The sequence below is a fragment of the Cardiocondyla obscurior genome, linkage group LG04, assembly GCF_019399895.1.
Source record: "Cardiocondyla obscurior isolate alpha-2009 linkage group LG04, Cobs3.1, whole genome shotgun sequence".
Classification (NCBI taxonomy): domain Eukaryota; kingdom Metazoa; phylum Arthropoda; class Insecta; order Hymenoptera; family Formicidae; genus Cardiocondyla; species Cardiocondyla obscurior.
In genome coordinates, this window is record NC_091867.1 from 2,995,692 (window position 1) to 3,021,687 (window position 25,996).

The following is a 25,996-nucleotide window of genomic DNA, read 5'->3' on the forward strand; positions in this document are numbered from 1 at the left end:
ACCGCATTGCCGCATAGTTTTTCGGAGATCTCGAGAATCGAGTCCGTCTCATTTGATCGACATGGCATAAAAGTCCCTAAACGTGGCGGCGTCCGGTTGGCCAGCACCATGTTGAAAATTGCATCATTGTTCGCTTGCGAATGTGTTGCCGAACGCGGACGGGCAAAAGTGCAAGAAAATGCTCGGTGACGATTGGTCAGTTAGTAACGGTTGCGACGGGCGTGCGCGTGCATGTGATTTTAAGTTGACGCTTCTCGGCCGTCGAACGCGCTCGCGGTGAGCGACGCGGTGCAAGCCGTGTACTCGGCTTGATCGGCACAGAGTTCGGACGACCCTTCGAAACCAGAGCAACTGTCAACGCGACGGAAAAGGGAGACGGAGCGATCTCGCGCGAGTCACCAACAACGTTCCGCAATCTTCCGTCCGATATCTTCCTTTAAGTGAGAAAGGTATCTCGCGGACGTATATTAAGTGTTGTGAAACATCTTCGCCAGGTGTTGCCAGGTGTTACCAGGTTAACGTGCGCGAGCGTTCGCGTCGCTTTAGCCGTTACCTTTCGCCTATTCGTCCCGTTGGGCGAATTAGACGAACTCGCGAACTTCCTGACACCGTGTGTCAATATATATATGTATATATATATATCGCGTAAAGTTGCCCGCGATCATCGCGCGACGGTTTGAGAGTGAATATCGAACGCGATCGAAACGGTCATCTTGGCTAAGTGAGGAATTCGTCGATTAAAGGTGGACGATCAAAAGTGAAAGGACCAAAAGAAAAATCGATCTAGATTCATCAATCCCTGTGGATTCTCAGGAACATCCGGTCTGAGAACATTGAAGAGAAAAGAGTGCGAAGGAGAAAAGGGAATGGGCCCCTGTTTAAAGAGCATCGCGCGAGGGAGAAAAATTCGGCCACGGTGAAGAGGCAGCCGTCTGTCTGTCAGAAATAAGTCCGCGCGGAGACGCGTAGAATCAGCTCTTGTAACGTTTTCGTCTTCCGCCAGGTAAAAAAGACGCGAGTTCGGCCGCCTCTGGTGCGCGTTTACGTGCCTCGTGCCTTCTGCTGACGTGATCGAGGGGAACGGAGAGGGTGAGCATCGCGGAATGCAAGTCGCGAGTGTGCGTGAGACGCGGACGCGGCGCGATTCGCCGCGATTGGCGTAGATCCCCCGCGCGTTTCCGGAGCCTTGTACGCGCGGCGGCTACGACTGCTGCGAGCAAAAGAGCCCAACAGCCCAGCCCCATACCACGGTGGAGAAGACGTGGAGGAGAAGGAGGAGCAAGGGAGCGAGGTCAACGTCGCGCAACGGCGAGGCGAGAGAATGGAGCAGCGGCCGGCGGCGGCCTCCGCGAGGACGCGCGGCCTTCTCGCCGGCGTCTGCCTCGTCTGGATCATCGGCAGCATCCAAGCCTCCGGTAAGTTCGTCCCCGATCTCGCTACATTACTTTGCTCTTACCGATGCTCATGACTATCGGAATTCCATGACAATTGTAACGTACGTTATACGTTGTCACGTTACGTGTTACAAGACATATAACGTTATAATAGTATATTTTCTCGTTTGGCAGACGAGTCACTCTCACTTACGAAATTCTTACTAATTTGCATTGAACAACCACCTGTTGTACGAAGGGAAAATGTTAGGTAAAGACAACGAATTGTATGGTTAGAAGTTTGGCGATGTCGAAATTTAGTCAGGATCTCTTTTATTCCGCACGTGACTAAAAAGTTGTCTGAAGAGTAGACGTGAAAATTTTGCATGAATGACTGGTTACGGGAATCGTCTGTTTCTACTAGAATTGAAAATGCGAGATGAGAAAGATGGTAGAAGCTGAGGTCAATGAATTCATTAGTTTAAACATCCATCTGCTATATTGCGACAGACTTGGAGAGATTCTCAAGTGGCTTACGCGCGATGGTACTGCGGTATGTGTAAATAGATTCGATGGTTAATAAAGAAAAAAGAAGTAAAACAGAAAGAGTTTTACTTCTTTTAGTTAATTAAAACTACAAGGTTTCCTAGAAAGATAAAGAAGTAAATTAAAAAAAAAAAAAAATTCTACATAGTTCTCACACTTGATTACTGATTATCACTGATTTTTCAAGAAATTTCGTGATTTAAATAAAATAATAAGATATCTAGAAATAATGATTTATATGTATTGAACAGAATCACGTAGTTTATCTAGGCATCTGTATATCTCACAAAGAAAAATTATATTTGCATGAAGGGATCGAGGCTTATGTATTAGGGAGATAATTCAGCTTACGTAAACGCATAAATAACTGGATGGAAATGCGTCGCACGCGACTCGCGCGTTGATTACTTCTCAATAAACGCCGCCCCGCGGCGTTTAGTAACCCCCGGTGGAGCAATGAGCCCAGAAGGGAAAATCTGCAACATCTCCCCCAGGGCGGTCGAGAGTGTGGCGTAGGAGCGACCCTAATTGAGATTTATTACGACGTTAATCCAGACCAATTGTGCGAACCAAGTTAAACCGTTGACCTCTCATCTCATTTGTGGGGATGGAGAACGCTTGATAGCCCCGCGAGCACGTGCCGCCTGGGGACAATTTCGAATTAACCCTTTCTACTCATTTTTGTTTGGCACGAGAAAGCGGTGCAACTGAAAACTAAATGAACGCATATACAAAATATATTTCGCGAGACAAATGCATTGAAATCGGCATACAGCTTGAGCGAAACTTCTGTCCAAGTATTGATTCAAAGGTTACCGGTTTATGATTAATATCTTTGACTTATTAATTTTTTTTTTTTAATTATATAGAAAGAAAGAAAGAAAAAAAAAAGTAGTCAACAATCTCGCTTTTCAATCCGCTTATGGCGCGTGCAACTCCATAATAAGGACAGACCTCTATTGATTAAATTTTCTTTGGACAACGTCGAGCATTGATAGCAGCCGAACAGCAGATAAGAGAGATAAGAGCCGCTAATACGGCGAGGGATCTCGTTCTTTGGTATCAAATCGTGTATTCTATTAGACTCCAAAAAAAAAAAAAAAAAAAAAATTGAACGAAAATCTTATTCCATAAAAGTTAAAGTATTTTGATCGCATTCGTTGTAGTCGAATTTTATGAAATATTCATTATTAGATTTACAAGTAGCTATAAATAATTGCACGCTATAATTTGCAAGATAGATTCTGTCGTATAAATCGATTAAAATATTTCTTTAGCTGTAATGATATTAATTTTCTCTTAACGTCAGAAAATAAGAAGCAATAATAATGACACGAAGTTATCGATTGCGTTGGCTCATGCTAGGGTTATTTGAATTTCGTGGAAGAAAAGGAGAGACGGTGCCCTGCACGTTTGGTCGATATAAAAAGAGCTTACATTTCAACCTGCGTGTGGAAGATGTAGGAAACATCGATGTGGTAGTAATTGTATACATATAGGTGTGTAGGTGTGCTAGGAAAGGTATCTATCACTGGCGTCAGCTCCACCGGAGTACAATGGAGAACAGAGGCCTTTACCTGGTCCTCGACAAGTCTCCCTCGCTCGCAGAATAGCCCTCTTCCGCCGACCACCCCTCATACTTTTACCATTTTCTATAACCTTCTACTTTATTGAGCGAATATGCTTTTCTTCGGCTAAATAGGACTATCGAGTACGTATCCCGGTGAGATTGTTCCTGAATTAGTCATTCAAAAATTTCAAACGATTTTCAAAAGGATCTAAAATCGCACAAAGCAAAAGATCATTCATTCACTAACTGCGAATATTTTCGTCCGTTTCAGGTCCTCTTCCTCCATATTTTTCTCACCGGAAATGTTGAAACGAATCGAAAGGACTTTTTATTACTGTTTGGTTGTATGTTTTTTTGTAGTTTTTTTTTGGGGGGGAGATGATTCTTTTTGTCTCAGTTTTTTAGTAAGTCGATATTTTTCAACTGTCGAAAAGCTAAATACGAAATTTTTGTTAATGAAAAATTACTTAAACTTTGCCAAATAATTATCTACGTTGAAAGAAGTGGATTTTTGCATTTCGAGGAGTATTATGTACGATATTTTTATTGGCGGGAGAGTTCGTAGCGTCGTCGATCTTGTGTGCTGGTACGATGCAACGATTTCTGCAAGTTGTGATAGCAAAAACTCGGCAAATGGCGGAGATGGTTGTTTGTGGCCTTTACCGGCTCCAAGTGGCCTTAGGCCGTTATCCTCTCGGACCCCGAGCCGCCGTTCCGAGTGACCGGATGTGCCGATCACCTTTTGCTTTTATCTCTCTGCGATCACGTCATCTTCATTTACCGTCATTTTCCTGTCCTTCACGCCGCGAAGTTCTCCATCACGTTTGATATAATCTCTTTTTTTTTCTTTTTTTTTTTTACTGATTGTGAGTTTAGCTTTTTCTTCATTTTTCTTCCTGTCTGCGAAATCTTTTTTGTCGGTCTGAATATGTTCACCTCTCTTATCAGAATATAATAATTGGCAAACAAGAAATAGGTACAAGCGCATTCCCGGAGAAATATATACGTTGAATATACGGAGACAAAACTTGATCGTTCATCGTCGTTTTAATTTTTCAGTCAAATACGTCGGCGAGTAATTAGACGAAAGAAAGAAAGAAAGAACAGCTCGTGAAGGGGAGAAGACGAAATTCCGCTGCGAGATATTGGATGCGAGCCGGAAGATCTTCGAAATTCTGACCCACCGTCTCCTGATCATTACAGCGAATTCTTCATTGGACCAACGGGTCCCTTCTCCGTGTCGGTCCCTCAGTGGAAAGGCGAGCTGAGCCTTCACGCTGCTCCGGGACCGCTATTGTCTCGACCTCGTTACCGTAGTCGCAGCAGTCGCAGGCCTTATCTCCATGAGGTCGTCTGGCGACGACAAAAAGCAACGGGCTTCAAGTCCTCACCGTGAGCCTCTCCGTAATTCCCATTATTATTCGCCGTGGAACTCGTCGACGCGAGGCGATGCTATGGGACGCGGTAGCCGGTGCACAGGGGCCACTGACCGCTCCCTTCCTTCGGCAAGGTTTTCTCGTCTTTCATGGCTCCTTCTTCATCTTCTCCTTCTTCGTATATTCCTCTCTTTCTCTTTCTTTCTCTCTTTTTCCCTTTCTCTCTCTCTTTCTCTTTCTTTCCAGCTTCTTCTTGGTTTTATTTTCTTAGGCTCCGCTGTGTACTTGCACTTGGCGTCATAAATAGGAGTTTCTATCGCGGCAGGAAAGTTCTACATTCACGTGTTTCGTGCACTGGTATCTCGGTTCATTTGCGCACATTCCTTATATTTATTTCTTCTTAAGTCACGTATTTCTCAGGTCGTTAATTTTTGTACATGATAGAATATTGCTTGCTAGACGTAGAATTTGCAACAGCGATGTAAATATTTTTTAAGAATATTTGGCTAAATGAAAAATAACGGGATACGAGATTTAATAATTTACGCAAGAGAAAGGGAGAGAGATGTAACGCGATAAATCTCCCACATAACGCAACGTCACGGTGTAAAGACTTTCCTGATAGACGCAACACCTTCGTCGGTACGTTTGGTGAAAAAATTGCGAAACGTGACTTTCTGTTTCTATCACGCCCACGGGAAGTAAATTACGTGCTTCTTCGCCATTATGTCGCGATATTTCCCAGCGTGAGCTAAGCTGCACATGTCGAAGCAAGTGCATTCGTGCCGTTCTCCAACTTTCAACGCCCTTCGCGTACTCTTAGTCTTCTACGTACTCGCTCCTCACGCTTCTCCGTTTCTTACGTACATCTTTCGTGGGTTCGCTACATTTCCTCCGTGCTTCCTTTGTTCCGCCACTGACCACGCACCACGCGGAATCGCGATGAAAAGTGAAAATATCGGTGAACGGAGCGACGCGCACGTTGCGCACGCCATTGCCGTCTCGAATCAGTTGCAGCTTGCGCAACGTTCGCCAAGGTCCCTTGGTCCCTATCAGTAACGGAAATTCTCGCTTACCTGAGCGCGAGCGCGAAAGGACATATCAAGACGCGTAGCGCGTAATCCCGTCTGTTCCGGAACGCTCATCGCAGCGTTCCTTACACGGTATTAATCATCAACCGTTGCGTCACTCTCACCGAGATGCTATTGTGACTCCGACGACTCTTGTGCATGATGCGCAACAAATCACCTTCATAAAATCACTGTTCGAGGTTTCTTCATGTTTCCGCGATTTACGTAACGAATATAAATTCTCCACCGAGCAGTGCTCGCTCTTTCTCATTTTATTCTAAACGGATAAAATAAAAGAAAATTTTTGCTAAGTAAAAAATGTCTCGAAGATTTGCAGAAACAGTGAATGAAGAATTGGTATAAATTCGTGTATGTGATATTTGAGTATATCGAGTGGTATTCTCAAGTTAGTACGACTTTCCGTCAGCGATTTCTACCCATTTTACCATCCAGACCGTCTTTCATGATCCTGACCGCGGTTTCCTGTCTCGTCTGAGAGGAATCGGCATAAATGGTTCGCGCGATCGCCGTCCTCCCTCGAAACGATTTGTACGTCCTTTCATGGGACGAGTTTCATTCGCGGTAAGAACGAGATCCGTAACAGCAAGAGAAGAAGAAAGGCAGAGGACGAAGAACGTCACGCAAAGGAAGGAACTGTGAGAAACTGCCGCTTACTCTTCGGGATGTAACTTGACCCAATCTCTGGGATTCTCTGTAATTCTAAATCTTTCTGTTTTTTTTTTAGTTAATGTATACATCTTTGAGACCGATTTTTTTGGTTTATTTTTCTTAGTTTCCTTCACGATGCGTTCACGTAGCGTCCAGTCACGATGACCAGGTAAAGCAGAATTGCTTTAAGGTCATAAAATAGGCCGAAGTGGTAATTCTTCGCATAACACGCCCGTCACTTACGATCGCCGCATGACCGTTTAACTGCACGTGTGCACGCACGGCCACGTGTGGCCAGAAATAAAGTCACGAAGTTGGGTCACGGATCGTTTTTCAAGGGTGCATCGCGTGCAGCCTCTAATTATTGGTCCTATTGAGTTCGATCAGGTTCAGGCTAGTTTAGTTTACGCTTTACAAATACAATCCCTGCGCTATTTATGTTGCTAATCGAAAGTCTTAAAAAAATGAACAGTTCTTTGCATTTTTTCGTAGGCGTGCACATACTTGCTAATTTGTCTTTCCTGCCTTTCGCTGAAGAATAATTTAAACCTTTTTTTTTTTCTCTCTCTCTCTCTCTTTCTCTTTCTTCCACGACAATAACAAGCGAGGATAATGCAGAGGGATATGCACCGCGCGTGTAATCAGACGCGTTAAAAGTCTTTCCTTTAGAGAGAGCATCCTTGCGTCCACGTTACAGCATCCCGCGCAGATTCCCTGGTTGTCGGCTTACGTATACATGTCGCACATGGCCCAACAGCTGTCCCCGTTCGCTTTATCCCAGATTGTTCACTGAACTTCGGGACCTGAGCATCCTCCTCCTCGTGAGTTGGTGCATTCGCGTGTGCATAACGAAATTTGTAGAGGGAATGCATCCGTGTCGGGAACGGAGTTCCGAAAACTTTACGGTACGGCGCTAATTTAAAGCTCGTAAACTAACGCGTGGAAGAATTTGCACGATGCCCGTTAAAACTTTTCTTTCGCCTCAAGGGACACTTGAGGACAAATTCTTTTTTTTTCTTTTTTTTTTTTCACGCACAGAAGAGTTCCCGGAAGTATCTCGGCAACTTAGCGGTTAGGCGAAATATCGTGCAAGAATCTACAGTTAGATGGAGATCGTTAATGTTCTCAGATTCAGAAATAATATAAAAAGGTTTTATAGGTGGGAGATTAGAGTCGTGAAAACGATAACTTAATTATGATAAATGAATGTGAACGAAAATGCTGAAAGAGAAGAACGACTGGGAATAAATGAGTTTGGTGAAGGGAAACGCGTGGAAAACTCGCAATCGCGAAAGAATTCGCGGGACAACGGGATGTGCATACGATAGGGATAGACAAACGGACCCTATGGGAATGCGTCTTCGGTGGGAATCTACATATGGCTGTGTGCTAATTCGGAGTTATGCCTCGTTGAACGTGTGGTTTTTAAACGCTCGGCCGGCACCGTCGCGATAACAGGAGACGGCGATATTTCGCATACGAGCGACTTGCAATTTCTCGCTACGATGCACCTTTAGCTATTAATCACGTAGAAGGGATGCGTCGTGATCGACGGCGCGGATACGTAAAAAAAAAGTGTGCGGACAAGTAGATGTAACATGTGATGAGCATTATAAAGAAAAAAAAAGAACATTATACATCATTATTTCATCACGTATTTCGTTTGTCTGAAAAAAACTCAGCTGAACAATGTGTATATTATTCGTGTTTTTAGAATTATCTTCTTCAGCTGTACCTGGTATACGACAGAAATCTTTGTATGCACGTCGAACATCAGTTTCTGAAGCCCATTTCCGTTATTATCGTTTTACAAGCTGGGAAAGGAAGTCGCGCGTCCGGGATTAGTAAGGAACTATGCAACATCTGACGATCGATATGCAGTTTCTTAAAAAGTTCACAGATTGAGGTAGATCTTTCGGATGGCTTGTTAAAGTCGACTGAGTTCCGGATTGTTTGTTCGCGCCCAGTGAAATGTAGTATGCGCAAGCTAACGCAGTTCCTTCTCTTTTTCTTTTCTTTTTACACACCCTAGACGTGCGTCGAACACGGATAACAACACGTGGCAGCAATTTCTTCCGAGTTTACAGGCCTGAACTTTTCTACCATATGTATGTACCTCGGGTTGCATTTTGTTTGTACTCTAGTAAGTGCATTCCACCGACGGTGGACGGCTATTTCTAGACACGCTCCTAAAAAATTATCCCTTTCTCGCCTAGGCTGACTCACCGTCATCCATAGGTTTACCGTATTTCATAATGATAATGTATCTTGAATACAAAAACATGATAATAATAATTTACGAAACAGAAAAATATGATGATGCAAGTAATATCGCAACGTGAATTTAAAGAAATTAGGATTTTTATTAATTCAAGTTAAACTAAGTGAAAAAAAAGCAACGATACTTTAAAGAACATTGTTTAAAAATTTAAACTATCTAGTAAATCAATTTATTTCTTATAAATAATATTTTTATTATGTATGCATGATTGACGATAAAAGATAAAATTAGAAAATTGCAAAATAAAGAAAATATATTGAAAAAATTCTTAAGAAGCTTCTGCTAAGAAAGAAAAGTACTTTCAGAGTTTTGCGATCTAAACTCGAGGTTGGCCACCTGCAGACTGCAGTGAGGAGGGTGTCGTGCACCCCCATCGACTGCAATGTAGCTGGATGCGTGCGGCAAGACGCAATGCGCCACGTTTTGCGGTGTCTTGCCCCCACCGACAAGGTGCATTATCTGAGCATCTCCGTTCTAAATTCGTGAGAAGTGCACCTTCAATTGCTTGTCTCCAAACGCTTTCTTTTTCTCGTCACACTCTAATTGTCATACCGAGAAAAAAAAATACTTTTACAAATTATTATACAATTCCTTGCAAAAATATCATGTAAAATAACAAAAAAAAAAATTAATTCTTAATTCACCGTTTTATGTATTTCTTAATTATTTCTATATATTTTTTTCTTACTTTTTGTCTGTCCTTAAAAAAAAAACTCACTTTTTTCCTCCGTTAATCAAGGTGTGCTATATTCATATTTTTATATAGAGTTTCTCTTGCAAAAATATAATTTACCATTACACATTCTTTGCATCATTCATTATCTTACAGTAAAGTAAAACGGCACGATCGTTTAAAGATGAATGAACTGACAGTGGATTCTGGGTCGCGTACACGAAATAGTTCATTTTACCAGACAACTAAAGCCTTTCGTTCGTGCCTACGCCCCTTTATAAGCGTGCCACCCCGTTTTACCCTTGGTGACAGCTGCGTCGCTTAAAATAGGGGTTTTTTTTCAGTGGTCTCAGTTTGCATGTGTTGTATGTACATGTGCGCGTGCTGCAGATACGTCTCTTCATGTGCACAAATCATTCAATGACTGCTATCACGGTTGTAAAACCGTGTAAAATATTTAATAAGAAAATAATGTAGTTTAAAAAGCATTTCACGAAGTGAGATAACTTCAAGAGGCCAATGTTTTCTTCTTGAAAAGCGAATATATGTATCTCGTTTTCAGCCGAGGTGCCTCTAAAACTGCTCTTTCGTTAAAATTCCACGAAAGTTTACTTCTAATTAACTCGTGATTTGCATCTTCAACGTTACTCGGAACTTTCCACATTGGCTGGAAGGCTATCTAAACTGAACGATCTAGAAAGAATGCTTTTCAAGAGCGTTAAGTAACACGTACTTTTTTTCTATGCTCAAGAATCTGAATCGATTATGTCCTAGTTTAAATTAATCGTTGTTTTTCGAAGTATATCGGACGAATAAATTCAAAAAGTAAACGTCGAGTATTATTAATCTTATTTACTTCTTTTTTAATTTTTTTTTTTTTTTTTATTTATTCGAAACGAATAATTTTTACCCGCAAAATGTTATAATTCATGTAATTATTATTATGCAATAATATTTTATACACAATTAAGTATTTTAATTTACTTACATGAAAGTTATCAATTCTAATTTAAACATCAGTTTGTGTTTAAATATTAAATATTATTATTGTATTATAAAGAACGTATAATGCTGTAATAATTTAGAGAAAATCGTGAAACTTTAGACTACAGTAATAGTTGGATACGTGGTAAGAGAGTTAAAATCCATAACATAGTTCAAATTGCTGGTATTGAGCGGCACAGCACGTGCTGGAGCAACCGCACTTGTGTTAATGCTCAAGGAGCTTACCTCTGCAATAATTAGTCGTTCGCAAACAAGTCTCGTTTGGAGTGTACGGTTTCTCGCATTAACACCTCCTATTCCATCCTTCGCCGACTTTAACGATACTTCAACAAGAAAGAGCATAACATAATCTATTTCACTCCCTGTAAATATGTTCCAAGAATTATTCGTCTTCTTGCTTTGGGCCAAATCGATATTTACGATGACTAAGGCGCGATGCGATCACACAATCGTCTGTTCTGAGAACCCGTTTATGATATCTATGATACGGCGTGACTGATTGTACTGTATATATGTGATTAGAACGCGGACCCACGCATCACAAGGTGTATCAGGTCGGAATGAATTGCTGGTTAAAAAACGTAACGATGCGCGGAAAACTGTCACTAGTTGCTCGCAATTGTCATCGGCTTGTAAATTGTTATCCATTGTTTGCATATCCGTGCGATACTTTCTCTATAATTAAAAAAAAAAAAAAAAACAAGTTCTATGTAAGTTATAAATTATATCATAATAACTTGTAGTCTATATTTACCATTAAAAAAGTACCGAGATATTTCATTTCGAAAATGGTCGTAGAAATATTTTTCAAGATTTGCTTAAACTGCTACGTTTGAAACTGTATGAAGAGTTTTGTATCTTGAAAGTCGGACAACTTACCTTCTTCGAAGTTTCGAACCGATTTGCTAGCTCCCTGCTTTTTCTTCACGACGAAACCGTAGTTACAGGGGGAGGAGAGGTTGCGACATACCGGTGTACCCGCGTGTCAAGATCACCAGAGCGTGGAACGTCCGGTGGATACGGGCGGGTGCACGTGTCGGCTTTACGTGCGTTGCATGTGACTCGGCACCTCGGCATCCGCGGCCGTTCGCTCGCATTCTTTCCTCTCGTTCGCCAACCTTTTTGGAGCGTCATAAATTATTACCTCTTTTTTATACACCCATAGTGACTCAGGCTGTCGGCCAGCCGTATGGAATTCACATATAATCACATAAGATCTTTCTCTTAATTTCTCTGCTTTTACTTTGTTGTTGTTACAATATCTTATTCTTTATTTAAATTATTTATGGATTAGTCTTGTATGTACTTGTGAAATTAATCTGCAATCTGCGACCCTGAAATTCCCCGTCAGTCTTCTATAAGATCACGTTTAAGAAGAAAACGTATTTCTGTCCGCAGAACCTCTTCAGGAGCCGCGCTTCACCAATCAACCGTCCAGCAGTGGCAATATACTTAGCGAGCATCGCACCAAGTTTCTGCAATGCCAAGCAAGAGGTATGAACTATAATAATTATATGTATACGCTTTTTCTCAAAATGTTTTAACATAAGAACGAGAAAGAAAGAGTTGTCGGAAACTCATTTGTGTTAATAAATTTTAATAATAATTACCTTCAATATTGCATTGAAGCATTGTAAAAAGTCAAAAGATAAAAATAAGAATCTCAACAGCATCAAGGATAAAGTTCACCCCATGACGTTTCATTGTTCTGCAGAAATATCGAGTGACACACAGGCGGATGAAACTGACCAGATGAAGCCTTATAAATGCTTAACGTTGTAATTCAATCGTATGACCCTGTACTAATGGTATTAGATAGCTCGCCAACTACAGCGTCGTCCGTGACTTTTACTTTTTAGATATTCTTTATTTTGTAACTAATTGTTAAGTTTAATTACATAATTGAAAAAAAATTACTTGGGTATGTAGTCAATTTTTGTATCGTTTTTGCAGGCAATCCTCAACCAAAGTACAAATGGTTTAAAAACGGAATACCCCTCAACAATGAGCTTACCTCGGGGCCTTACTTCCGTATTCATAGTACGCGTCGCGAGGATGCTGGAGTGTATCATTGCGTCGCAACGAACGACGTAGGATCCATATTCAGCGACAGTCTCGCCTTTGCAGTAGCCTGTGAATATTTCAACAAATATTTTATAAAATAATTTTGCATTGCGGATCACGGGTCAATAATATAATTTACTTTAGATATGGGAACATTCGATAATCTCACGGAAAAAGTGGTGACCGTCGAATCTGGTAGTGCTGCTATTCTGGAACTACCTCCGATCGAGAGCCATCCTACGCCTGATGTAACGTGGTTCTCTTCGGACAGCACTCTTCTCTATGGCATAAAGTACGCCACGACCCATCATTCGTTAATTATATTAAATGCTTCGGAAAACGACGAAGGGTCATATAGGTTTGTACAACTGCAATCAATATACAACAATAGCTTAGACCACTTATCCTCAGCTTATCAAATTACTCTTTAAATTTTCAACAACTTTTTAATGTTCACAGAGCGAAGGCTATTAACACTCAATTGGGCAAGGAGGAGATTAGTCCGTTTTTCATATTGAAAGTTATTGGCGATCCAAATGCGGAGGTAGCACCTACCATAATTGTCAAACCGCAAGATACACAAATAATCAAAGATCAAGATGTCACTCATATAAATTGCATCGCAAATGCCAGGTATATGCAGTTTTTATATAATCGTCTTTTAATGAAGCGTAGATTTTTTTTGTCAACGTTTTCTTTCAATTTAGAAGATTCAAAATTGTAGCTATAAGATCACGGTTTCGTTTCAGATCGCTTCATGAGCTAAGGACTTTGTGGATGAAAGATGGCATTCCGATCGAAAACTCCAGGATATCGTACAGTTTTAACGATTCGTGGAATAGAACGCTCGCATTGATTTCAGCTAATATAACATACACAGGAATTTATTCCTGTCACGTAGACTTGCGGAGTGGCGGTTATCCGACAGTAAATGCTAGTGCTAAAATTGTTGTATATGGTAAGCATAATTAATAATAAATTTGTAATAAATATATATTAATAATTTAGTACAATTATTTAAAAAATTGTTATGCTTTTCTAGAAAAACCAACATTTATAACGGAATTAAAAAGAGAAACTCTGAGCGATTACGGTTCCACAGTAACACTACCATGCGATGTTAACGGCGTACCACCTCCTACAATCAGTTGGTTTCGTAACGCTGAGCCTGTCAATCATTTATTAGGAACAAGGTATACCTCGGCAAATATTTGTCTTTGTTATCAGAATTTAAGAGATAGAAAAAGAATAAGGTTTTTATATATTTCTATTTTAATTATTATTTGATTATTTATTAAACTGTTTTCTTATAAATATAAAATTAATATAAAAAAAATTAATGAGAAATTAATTTTACTTGATATTTTTGTTACAAAAGAATATATTTTTAAATTTTAAATACATAAATCTATTTTTATTTCTTAGAGAGACGTGGAATTTTTAATTATTTCAGCATTTTTCTATTATTTTACTTACATTCTTCTAGGTATATGATGGAAGAAGACGGTTCTCTAACAATTAAGAAATTAACTATGGATGACTCAGGAATGTTTCAATGCCTTGCGTCGAATGAGGCCGGCGAATCGTCTAGTTATACTTGGCTAAAAGCGAAAAGTGAGTAATTTTTTATAATTATTGCATTGTGTGACGGAATTCCAAAAATACTAAAATTATTACCCAGATACGTATCCAGAGTGTTCGTAAAAAACATGCGAAAATATTGATACAACCTTATTTTATTTTATAGAAAATTGAAGTTTTTATAGACAAGATAAGAACTAATGGAAAATAATAAATAATGCAAACACACAGTTTTATTTTAAATATGAAAGCATTAAAATTTATATGTTAAAAATGTTTTTGGTATCTTTTTTAAACGATATACAATATAACAAAAATTAGAGTAAAAAACGATACACATAATTTCTTATATTAAGAGCATGATCTTTAAATCACGTTTTTCGCGGACACTTCACGTCTAATAATGTCGCAAGTAAAGTTAATATAAATGACGTGTTTTTTGTATGCGGCACAGAAGAAGGATTAAGAAGCAGATTGAGAGTTGCCCGCTGGGCGGCTGGCTACAATGTAGTCAGAGTTCGCCAGTCTGATCGCCGTTTTATGTTCTCTCAATATCCAAACCGTAAGAATATTGCAGCGAAATTTCCACACTTTTCTTTTTAATTATCATTTTCGGCACATGCTTAAAGATTGCGTATAAATTTCACTTCACAATTTTTTGCTTTACCTAGTGACAAATTTTTGCGAAGCTCTGATAAAGCACCATGTCGAGTATTGGCATTATAGAATATTTATTGTTATTATTATACGATTGCAGAACTTTAGCAAGAAACATTTAATAATTTTATATTTTTTGCAATTAATTATTTGATGATTTTAATTATATATGTAGTTGACTATTTTTTTATATTATACAATAATTTTAAATAAATACAAAATGGAAAGCTTTGTCATATTTAGATGTAATAAAATAATTCTAAGCACGCGTCTACGATATTGCAAATGACACTGACATGCACGTCCTGTTTTTTCAAATGTTAGATATTAAAAAAAAAACTTTTTTAGATTTTATACATGTTTTAAGATAAATGCCGTTAGTATTTAGCATTTAGCGATTATTTTATGTGGCCTTTATCATTAAACATGATTGTATTTAGTTATAAGTTTGCGTAGTTTTGCAGTTAAATATGTGTTTGTGTTATGCTGAAAAATAAGCTTGTCTTTGAAATTAGTATGGAGATATAGAAGCAAGAAAAGGAAATGACAAATGGGTTTAATATTGCAAGAGACGATTGATCACCCTTTTTTTATTTGCACGTTGTGAAAATATTCTGAAATTAATTCAACACTTAAATAACAATTTCTTTGTAATTTACAGCGTCTGGACCAATCATGGAAAACGGACCACAAAATTTAACAGTGTTAGATGGCAAAGATGTAACTTTGAGTTGCAACGCAATCGCAGCGCCTAAACCAAATGTCACCTGGTATTATAATGGTAATTAAATCAAGACTACAATAGATATGATTTATATTGTTATAATTATTTTTATATCATATTAAATATTTATGATTGCAACAGATACGATACCTGTGGAAATTGCTGGGCGAGTACAAGTCTTGGATAATGGCGATCTTTTAATTGCGGCAGTGAAACCAAACGATGCGGGCAAATATACTTGCATTCGCGAAAACGAAGCTGGCTCTGTAAATGGATCAGGATATGTGACCGTTATGGGTAATTATTAAAACAAACTTTTATAAAAAAGGGCTTGAATAAATTATGAAAATAAATCTTTTTTTTAAATTGAATTCGATTATAAGAACATTATAGTACAGCGATAGCTATAATCTGCTTCTGTTACAGTTCGAACTCAAATTATTCATCCACCTGTTGATATGTCCGTGCTTCTCGGGCGTACCGCCGAATTGCAGTGTAAAGTTTCGAACGATCCCAGTGTCGTATATGATATGGCATGGTTTCACAATGGACAGTACGTATAAAAAATATAATGTAAAATAATGTCGATTTACAAATTTAAAACCAAAAATTTAATTAATTTTAAATGTTATTTTTTTTATATAAAATTATATTATTTTAATTTCTATTAATTAAATTATTGGTTTATAACGCTGGCAAAGATAAGTTTCGGTAACTTTTCTAAAAAATATAAAGTATTTTGTTACATTATTACAGAGTAATAAATACGCAAGCAAGTCAAAGAGTGAAAATGCGATCGGACGGCACTCTCGAAATTGTCACCGTTCGAGCTTCCGACGTAGGCGAATACACGTGTTCTGTAGTATCACCCGGTGGCAATGAGACGCGATCTGCTCGTTTGAGCGTGATTGAATTGCCGTTTCCACCTATCAACGTCGTGGCCACGCGGATCGAAAAGATCTCGCCGCGTACAATCAACGTTACGTGGGTGCCTGGATTTGACGGTAACAGCCCTACGAAAAAATTTATAGTTCAGAGACGAGAAGTGTCCGATCTTGGTAAGTATAATAAATTGAATATTATAAAAACTTCAATCTGTAGAATATATTTAATTTAATTGTTATATTTTATTACAAATAGGACCTATACATGATCCAATATTAAATTGGGTTACCGAACGCGATAATGTTTCTGCGACCAGTCGATGGGTATTATTGAATAATCTGAAAGCTGCAGCGTCTTATCAATTTCGTGTTAGCGCCGAAAATAGTGTCGGCGAAGGTCCACCGTCAGCACCCAGTAATATCGTTGTTCTACCCCAAGAACGTAAGTAATTAGAAAATTTATTTGACTAATCTATTTAAATAATTAGCTTAGCAAATATTACAATATAATATAATTTATCTCTTACTATATTTTTTTACCAAAACATAAATAAATTTTTTAATTGATTTGTGGTGCAATTTCGACATTGCTTTTCGTTTAATTATTTTATTTTTATTTTTAGCGCCTAGTGCTCCGCCGATTGGGTTTGTTGGTTCAGCACGTTCATCATCTGAAATAATAACGCAATGGCAGCCTCCACAGGAAGAATACCGAAATGGTCATATCTTGGGATATATATTGAGATACACACTTTTTGGATACAACGATGGACAATGGACAATGCAAAATATCACGAATGAAGCACAAAGAAATTATCTTATTACAGATTTAATTACATGGAAGGATTATGAAGTACAAATAGCGGCTTATAATGACAAAGGCGTGGGTGTATATTCGAAGGGTTTGCAAATAAAAACTAAGGAAGGAGGTAATTAATAGGAAATTAATTATTTTAATTTTACTAATTTTAGAATAATATAAATTGGAGATAAAACTAACAATTTTTTACAGTTCCAGAAGCACCTCCCACAAACGTAAAAGCGAAAGCATATAATTCAACAGCAATAAAAGTTTGGTGGAAACCTCCAAATCCTCAGAAGATCAATGGTATTAATCAAGGATATAAATTACAAGCCTGGTTTGGTGGAAATTTTACAGAAACAAATGAATATAAATCGATGACTGTACCACCGAGTTTATTCGATCCACTTGCCGAGCAAAACGCTATTATGACAGGTTTAAGAAAATACACTCTATATAATATTACGGTACTTTGCTTTACCGACCCAGGTGACGGTGAAAGAAGTTCGCCCGTTGAAATTCGTACTTGTGAAGATGGTATGTTTACTTATATTAATTAATTAAGAGTTATATTATATCTAATAGAAATTATTTATATAAAATTATAAAACTATTATTTGTCTATAAATACTTAATCTATTATAGCACCTGAAGAAGTAGAGAATCTACAATTTGAAGATATTAGTGATCGTGCGTTAACGGTTAAATGGAGTTCTCCCAAAGAAACAAACGGAATATTGACACATTATCAGCTGAAATACATGATTAAGGATATTCCAGATTCTTTACATGTCAAAAATTTCACAGCCGATGTATTATCAACTAAAGTGGAACATTTACAAGTAATTATTTATTGAAATCAGTATAAAAGTATAAAAAATGTAATTTAGTAAAAATTTGAAAATTATATTTATAATTAAAATTATAAATTACAGTAAAGATAATTAAAGAGGTAAGAATTAAATATAACAATGATCTACTTTTGTTTTCTCTTTTCTTAGGCACTGACCCACTACAAATTCGAAGTCACTGCTTGGACATCTGTTGGACCTGGCAAACCGAAAATAGCTACAATACAATCAGGTGTTGAGCCAGTGCTACCTGAACCTCCTACGAAGTTAGCGTTATCCAACATAGACGCGTTCTCCATCGTATTGCAGTTCACGCCAGGATTTGACGGAAATTCCTCGATCACAAAGTGGACAGTGCAGGTAATTAAGTTTTTTATTAATTTTTTAATTTTTTTTATTAAAGGTTATTATTTAATGCATCTTTTTGTGCATAATATTTCTGCAATTAATAAAAAGTTCGGTAAATGTATAGAAAACGGGCCTACTTTCCGATCTTATTCAAATTTTTCACACGCGTAGATTTTGACCTGCAAAAAACGATTTTAATAATTAAAATTGTCGCAAAGCATTAATAACAGTGTTACGAATTTTTTTTAAATTTACATGTAGTAGGTTAGGTAATATGTTACAACAAATGTCTACGCATACGTTACATTTATCGAATTAAATAATATACGTAATGTTCATTTCTTAGGCACAAACAGCACGAAACTCGACATGGTATAACATCTACGAAGTATCTGATCCTGACGCCAGTACAATTACTGTCGATGGTTTGACTCCTTTTATGCAGTACAAACTTCGTTTAATTGCAAATAATGTCGTCGGTGCTTCGCAGCCTTCTGAACCGACTAAAGAATTTCAGACAATTCAGGCTCCACCTTCTCATCCGCCAAAAAACGTTACGGTTCGTGCAATGAGTGCCACTGAATTACGTGTCAGATGGATTGTAAGTATCATTATTGGATTGTTATATAAAAAATAAAATTTATTAATTTTAATAAAATAAAAATATTTGAGTGTGTATTAAAAAAATTATATTGTTTTCTATGTAGCCATTACAACAAATAGAATGGTACGGAAATCCACGAGGATATAATGTCACTTATACAGAAGTGCGATCGAACATCTCAAAGAATAGTATTATTGAGGATCATACCGCAAACTCATACGTTTTAGAAAATATGGAAGAATTCGCCGATTACGAAATAGTGATGCAAGCATTCAACGACGTCGGTTCTTCGATGGCGAGTCCAAAAGCCATTGAACGAACTCGTGAATCAGGTGAGATTTTTCATAATTGAATATAGAAATGTAACATAATCAGTTCTTTAAAATATAATTTAAAAGAATGTTAAGGAAATAAGTTGTAATATTATAAGTAGTACAAGATATTTTATATAAATATCTTTAAAAAATATGTATATTAATTATTTACACAGTTTTCCAAAATTTCTAAAAATATATGATACGTTTTAGTTCCTTCTTTGGGGCCGATTAATGTTGAAGCAAATGCGACGTCGTCTACAACTATTTTAGTGCGCTGGGGTGATGTACCCGTGGAACATCAAAATGGTCAAATTGAAGGCTTTAAAGTATATTACGGTGCAAATTCTAGATCGACTTTTCAATACAAAAATATTCCCAGCAACACTACTTTTACAACCACTTTAACAGAACTTCGCAAGTTTGTTCAATATCATATACAAGTTTTAGCCTACACAAGACTCGGCGATGGAGCATTGAGCACTCCACCTGTGAGAGTTCAGACTTTTGAAGATAGTAAGTAGATTTATCATAACTAATATAGGTATTATTTCATTTACATATATAAAATATTATATAATCAAACTGAAAAAAAAAAACAAATTTTATTATAACACTACATGTATTCTATCTTGTATTACAGCTCCCGGTCCACCGTCTAATGTATCTTTCCCTGACGTGAGTTTGACTACAGCACGCATTATCTGGGACACACCAGAAGATCCCAATGGAGAGATTCTTGCGTATAAAGTTATGTTTCATTTAAACAGCAGTCAAGACCATCAATTTTCTAAAGAATTCCCAGCATCAGACAGAACATTTAGGTACGATTTCCTATTTATTTATATATAAATTGGAATTTTTTAATCGTATTTTATTTTTCTTTTTTTAATATTACGATAATTGTTTGCAGAGCTACCAGTCTCGAGTCTGAGAAGTATTACATGTTTTCGGTAACAGCGCAAACTAGATTAGGTTGGGGTAAAACTGCCTACGCGCTTGTATTTACAACGAATAATAGAGAACGCCCTCAAGCCCCATCAGTACCACAAGTCAGTAAATCGCAGATCCAGAGTCGTCAGATAACTTTTAGTTGGACGCCAGGCAGAGACGGCTTTGCACCACTAAGGTAGAAATATCCTTTTTTGCATAAGAATCAATTTTTGTTTGCTAAACTGTTTATCAATTTCTTATTTTATTTTAACAGATATTACACAGTGCAACAATCTGAAAATTCAGGACCATTCCAAACTATTCCCGAAAGAGTGGAACCCACTCTAACGTCGTATACAGCTAACAATTTAAAACCTTACACACATTATCAGTTTCGCATTCAAGCTACTAACGACATAGGTCCTTCGGAATGGAGCAACGAGTCCGCTCAAGTACAAACTTTGCCTGCAGGTGTGTATTAAGAATAAAATACTCATTAAAATATTAAAATAGAAAAAAAAATTTACAAGGAAAATTAAGAGTCATAGTCAAGTTAAAATTTTTTCTTAGTAATTTACGAATAATAAAAATTAAGCCGACATCCAGTCTCACAGCACGAAGTATGCTAAACAAGAGAATCAATCGGCATCGCGAAAAAATAATAACAATGAAATCGATTTGATCTAACATGTTCTTAGGATAAGAAAACGAGCAAATATAAAATAATACAATTTTTACAGCGCCGTCAAAGGGTGTGACTGGTTTGAAAGTTGTACCTATAACAACATCCAGCGTTGAGGTTCATTGGAACATGATCGACGAGGTGTATTGGAGCGGTGATTACGAAACAGGGGGTTATCGTGTCGTTTATCAACCTGTATCGGATTTTCCGATGCCTCTTCAAGCAACACCGAAAGAAGAGATTTTGGGAATTAAAGTGCGTGCATATATTTTTACAACAAATAAATATCTTTATAATATTAATAGAAAATTATGATATTGAGTGTATAATTTTCAGTATAACTCAATTTATTCCCGCTTTGTTACAGGAAACAAAAATGGTTTTAAAAGATTTAACCGAGGATCGATATTACGAAATTGTAGTGTTACCATTTAACTCGGAAGGCGAAGGTCCGCCAAGTCCGCCAGTCACCGTATACGTGGGCGAGGCAGTTCCTACAGGAGAACCTCAACATTTAAAAGCAGAGTCCATTTCTTCTACTGAAGTCCTTTTGCAATGGAAACCTCCTCAAGCCAATATGCAAAATGGCGATTTATTAGGATATAAGGTAATAATTATTTTGCTTAATTATATGCGTAATAAAGATTAAATGTTGAATGTTTTATATGTGTAAACAAACAAATATTCCGTTTTTATTACAGATTTTTTACTTAGTAACTGAGTCTCCTCAAGAATTAGAGAAAAAACAAGAAGAAGAAATAGAAGTCGTTCCGGCATCTTGCCTAGCGCACAATTTAGTTTTTCTTGACAAATATACAGAGTATCGTATACAAGTTTTAGCGTTTAATCCAGCTGGAGATGGTCCACGATCTCCGCCAATTACCGTAAGAACAAAACAGGTAATGATTTATAAATGCTATGTAATAAATATTCCACAATGCCGATATTTTTATACAAATATTTATAAACGATATTTAAATTTTAATACGATGTAATTGTAGGATATGCCAGGACCGCCATATCATTTGCAATTTAATGAAATTACTATGACCAGTTTACGTGTTTCTTGGAAGCCACCAAAATTACGCAATGGCGAAATAGTTGGTTACATTGTCACATATGAAACGGCAGAGCAAAACGATCGTAAAATTAATTAATTTACATTAGAAAAATTATAATTATACTTTATATCTTTTTTTTTTTGCTAACTTGTCAATATTTTCTAAGGTTTCAGTAAACAAGTTAAGCAAAAAGTGACGGAGACAACTCTTCTTATCCAGCCACTGGAAGAGGAGGTAACATATACCTTTATGGTTCGCGCACAGACAATCGACTTTGGACCACCTGTATCTGGTAACGTTACAACTGGTCCGCAAGAAGGTTCGCCGATGGCACCCAGCAATCTTGATGTGACCAAAACAGTTTCGAGTGTGGAATTACAATGGACTAATGGAGCTTCCGGCAAAGGTCCTATACTTGGTTATTACATTGAGACTCGTCGTAAAGGTAAATAAATTTTTTTAACGTAATATAAAACGAGAATATATAATCATAAAGTAATTTATGAAAACAAATTCCGCACAATACGTTATTTTACATTTGTGCCAAATTCAATTATCGGATTTGCTAATACTAATACCATTTTTTTTATAACTGTATAGCGATGGAAGACTGGCAGCATTGTAAGTGTCAATACACGTAACTACGCTGAGCGTCAGTCATTGTATTAGATGGTTTTTTGATAGTGAAATCCCTGTTAGCGTAACAATATCGCTTTGACAGTTCCTCGTTACTATACGTGTATCTCATATGCCGTGATCGTTTGATATTTCCAATAATTTGCATGTAATGTTATAGCATGACATCTCCAAAAATTTATATTACCCGTTTAAAGAGAATTAATTAATTCATTAATTAATTTTATTGGAGATATATTAACTTCGTGTAGCGCTATAACGTACCGTATATTTGTCCTGCCAGAAAAACGGTCTAATGTTTAATTATTAGAATGATGACTTGTATTATCTATTGGTAACGCAACTTTTGTTATTTATATCCTCCCCTTTTTGCCGCCGCAATTAATATTTTTTCTTTTAACACTTTGCGTGAAAATGATATATGCGTACATTTTCTACATGTTGTTACTTTTTGAAATGTTTTATACGACAAAACCGATGACACTCAAAGTGTTAAATAAGCCAAAATAATATAATCCTATCCATTTGTTATACATATTATCTCATTTTTACCGTATTATTCTTTAAGTATAATTTATGTTTTTAATTGTAGATGATTCACGGTGGCAGACAATAGTTCGTACGAGCAATGGACCACTGACAGAGTATACTGTGTCATATCAAAATTTACTGCCGTCTACATCGTATTTATTCAGAGTGATATCGTACAATCGCTATGGCATTAGTTATCCAGCGTATTCTTCTGAAACAGTGAGTTATTAAAAAAAAATTATTTATTTTAATCACAAATGTATTTGTTTAATTAAATGTTTATTATTTGAATCTGTTGCGATCTAATACGTTTTAATAATAAAATTGTTTTACCAGATTTTGACGCCGTCGAAACTATACTTGGAATACGCATATCTACAACATAGGCCGTTTTATAGGGAAACTTGGTTTATGGTCACTTTAGCCGCTGTATCAATTATAATAATTATTATGGTTATAGCAATATTATGCGTAAAAAGTAAAAGCTACAAATACAAACGTAAGTTGAGTTTAACATACGTATTTATGTAAATATTTTTTAATTATAAAAAATATATGTACTTTATGTTAATTATTTGTAATTTAATTCTAAAACTCAATATGGAAATAATATATGAATATAAACGATAACAGAAGAGGCACAAAAAACCTTGGAAGAATCGATGGCGATGGATGCAGACGACAGGCAAGAATCAGACTTAGAATTGTATAGATCACGCCAGGGCGGAGGCGGTGGCGTTAGCACAGCATGCGGCACTCTAGGTAAAAGAAATACATTGGCCCGAAAAGCAATGCATCCTCCGCCACCAACAATGCTCGGCAAATCGCCCCCTAGGCCTTCGCCGGCATCGGTTGCGTACCACAGTGACGAAGAGAGTCTCAAGGGATACGATGAGAATCCCGATGATAGCAGCGTTACAGAAAAGCCTTCGGAAATTAGTTCTACTGATTCTCAAGTGAGTCTTTATAAAATATAAGACAACGTACATAAAATTTTCAAGCGGAGAACTTCAATCCTACTTTAATTTTATAGGGTTCTGAAAGTGAGAACGAGAGTGTACAGTCCGATCCACATTCCTTCGTAAATCACTATGCAAACGTGAACGACTCGTTAAGACAGTCGTGGAAACGGCAGAAACCTGTTCGAAACTATTCATCGTACACGGATTCCGAACCAGAAGGCAGTGCGGTTGTAAGTTTAAATGGTGGGCAGATCATTATGAACAATATGGCCAGATCGAGAGCGCCACTACCAGGTTTCTCATCATTTGTATAAATAATCAAATTGCTACGATTATAGAGAGACCCAGAAAAGCATTTTTTCTTTTACATATCAATATCGAAATTAACGTGGCAACTACTTTGCTTCGTGCAAAGTCTTTTTATACATATTCATACATATAGAGCAAAAGACTTACGTCGAAAAAACACGTGTTTCACGCGTGCTGACGGCATAGACTTATAGACAACTATAGAAAGCTTGAGGCATCTTTGTATTGTGATATATTGATATATACGTTTTATTATTTATAAATTTTAGTAAGACATTTTGCATTTAATAGACACTTTTGTACTTTTTCATATTAATTTAAGGATTAAAACAGCTAGCATACGGATCTCGTGCGAATGTTCCACAACTTTTGTACCTATGGAACAGAGAGATATAAATCTAAATATCATTCCTTTCTTTTTTTTTTTAATAAATATTTCTTTTTTTTCTGTTTCTCAGGTACATGGTTATACATACGTAATTAAATGTTTAATGTAATTTTGAGTATTATAATTTTTCAAAAATATTTATCACAAATACATTTCTGGACGTTATTACGCGTTTGCAATATCACAAAGCTTTCCAGGAAAAAAAAAAAATATTAATCTTAATTTAATATTGCAATTATTGCATCAATTCATTGAAGACTTGAATTGTGAAGATTGCGAGATGTGGGACACTGTATAAATTTGCTCTTACGTTAGCGTACTTGCGCTACGTCAGATGCGTGTAAATATGTTATATATATATACAAATACTTCCCGTAAAAATGTAGATTTTGTATAATGCTATCACGTATTCAGCGGACTATGTCTATCGTATTCGCGTTTTGTGATATACAATAAAAGCTCCATTCACGGGATTTACATTTTTTTACACATATTTTGCTTGCTTTAATATAAGAACTGCTTTTTTTAACAGTTATAAAGAAATGCTATTTTTTTTAATTCTCTTTAATACAATAGATTATCTTAGACCCGTGAATATAGAAAATATGTAAAAACATTAATGGAGCTTCTATTAAACCATAGATATATTATAATTTCACTAAGCTAGTATTAATATCTTCTTCAACATTCTCGTTAATAACGATATAAGGTTCAGTTATAAGTTCAATATCAAAGTCGAATATCAAATAAAATCACAATTGCATACGTCACATTATAAGCTATGCGAATAATAAAATTTGATTGACAGACGGGATAAGAGCGAAGCCTAATATAATTAATAATTATTAATAACATTATTACCGAATCGTATTTCATAACACCGTTTGTTTTATATAAAACTTATTGTTAGTATTTAGATATAAATTTATTAATTTTTTTATAAAAAGAAGTCTACGACTGTCGCGAGATGCAATGAATTTCTTATCGTAAAAAAAGTTTCTAATGAAACATATTGATGTTTCCGCGATACTGCCAGTAAACGTTTAGTGCAAATTTAATTTATATACTTTCATGAACGTATTTGTTAATCTTTCTTTTTTAA

At 36.7% G+C, this 25,996-nt stretch overlaps 1 protein-coding gene across 4 annotated transcripts; it reads left to right on the plus strand.

Moving 5' to 3' along the window:
• The first annotated feature begins 235 nt into the window (after positions 1-235).
• Positions 236-25,992, plus strand: Sdk (sidekick cell adhesion molecule). 4 transcript variants are annotated; one of them, XM_070654854.1, is made up of 34 exons: positions 236-1,415; positions 11,962-12,057; positions 12,517-12,696; positions 12,772-12,985; positions 13,087-13,260; positions 13,377-13,585; positions 13,670-13,820; positions 14,114-14,241; positions 14,663-14,770; positions 15,527-15,646; positions 15,731-15,886; positions 16,016-16,142; positions 16,346-16,647; positions 16,730-16,915; positions 17,097-17,402; positions 17,486-17,812; positions 17,921-18,117; positions 18,277-18,486; positions 18,821-19,075; positions 19,182-19,410; positions 19,606-19,908; positions 20,036-20,216; positions 20,306-20,521; positions 20,600-20,796; positions 21,066-21,262; positions 21,375-21,614; positions 21,709-21,906; positions 22,009-22,150; positions 22,235-22,513; positions 22,669-22,689; positions 23,297-23,454; positions 23,572-23,734; positions 23,869-24,191; positions 24,269-25,992. In XM_070654854.1, exons 1-34 carry the CDS (start codon positions 1,322-1,324, stop codon positions 24,509-24,511), a joined length of 6,630 nt encoding a protein of 2,209 aa, XP_070510955.1. In that variant the 5' UTR covers positions 236-1,321; the 3' UTR covers positions 24,512-25,992. The 4 variants fall into 4 exon arrangements, with proteins under 4 accessions (XP_070510955.1, XP_070510956.1, XP_070510957.1 ...); XM_070654855.1 differs by lacking the exon at positions 22,669-22,689 and having other exon boundaries at positions 237-1,415; XM_070654856.1 differs by lacking the exon at positions 14,663-14,770 and having other exon boundaries at positions 237-1,415.
• The last annotated feature ends 4 nt before the right edge of the window (positions 25,993-25,996 follow it).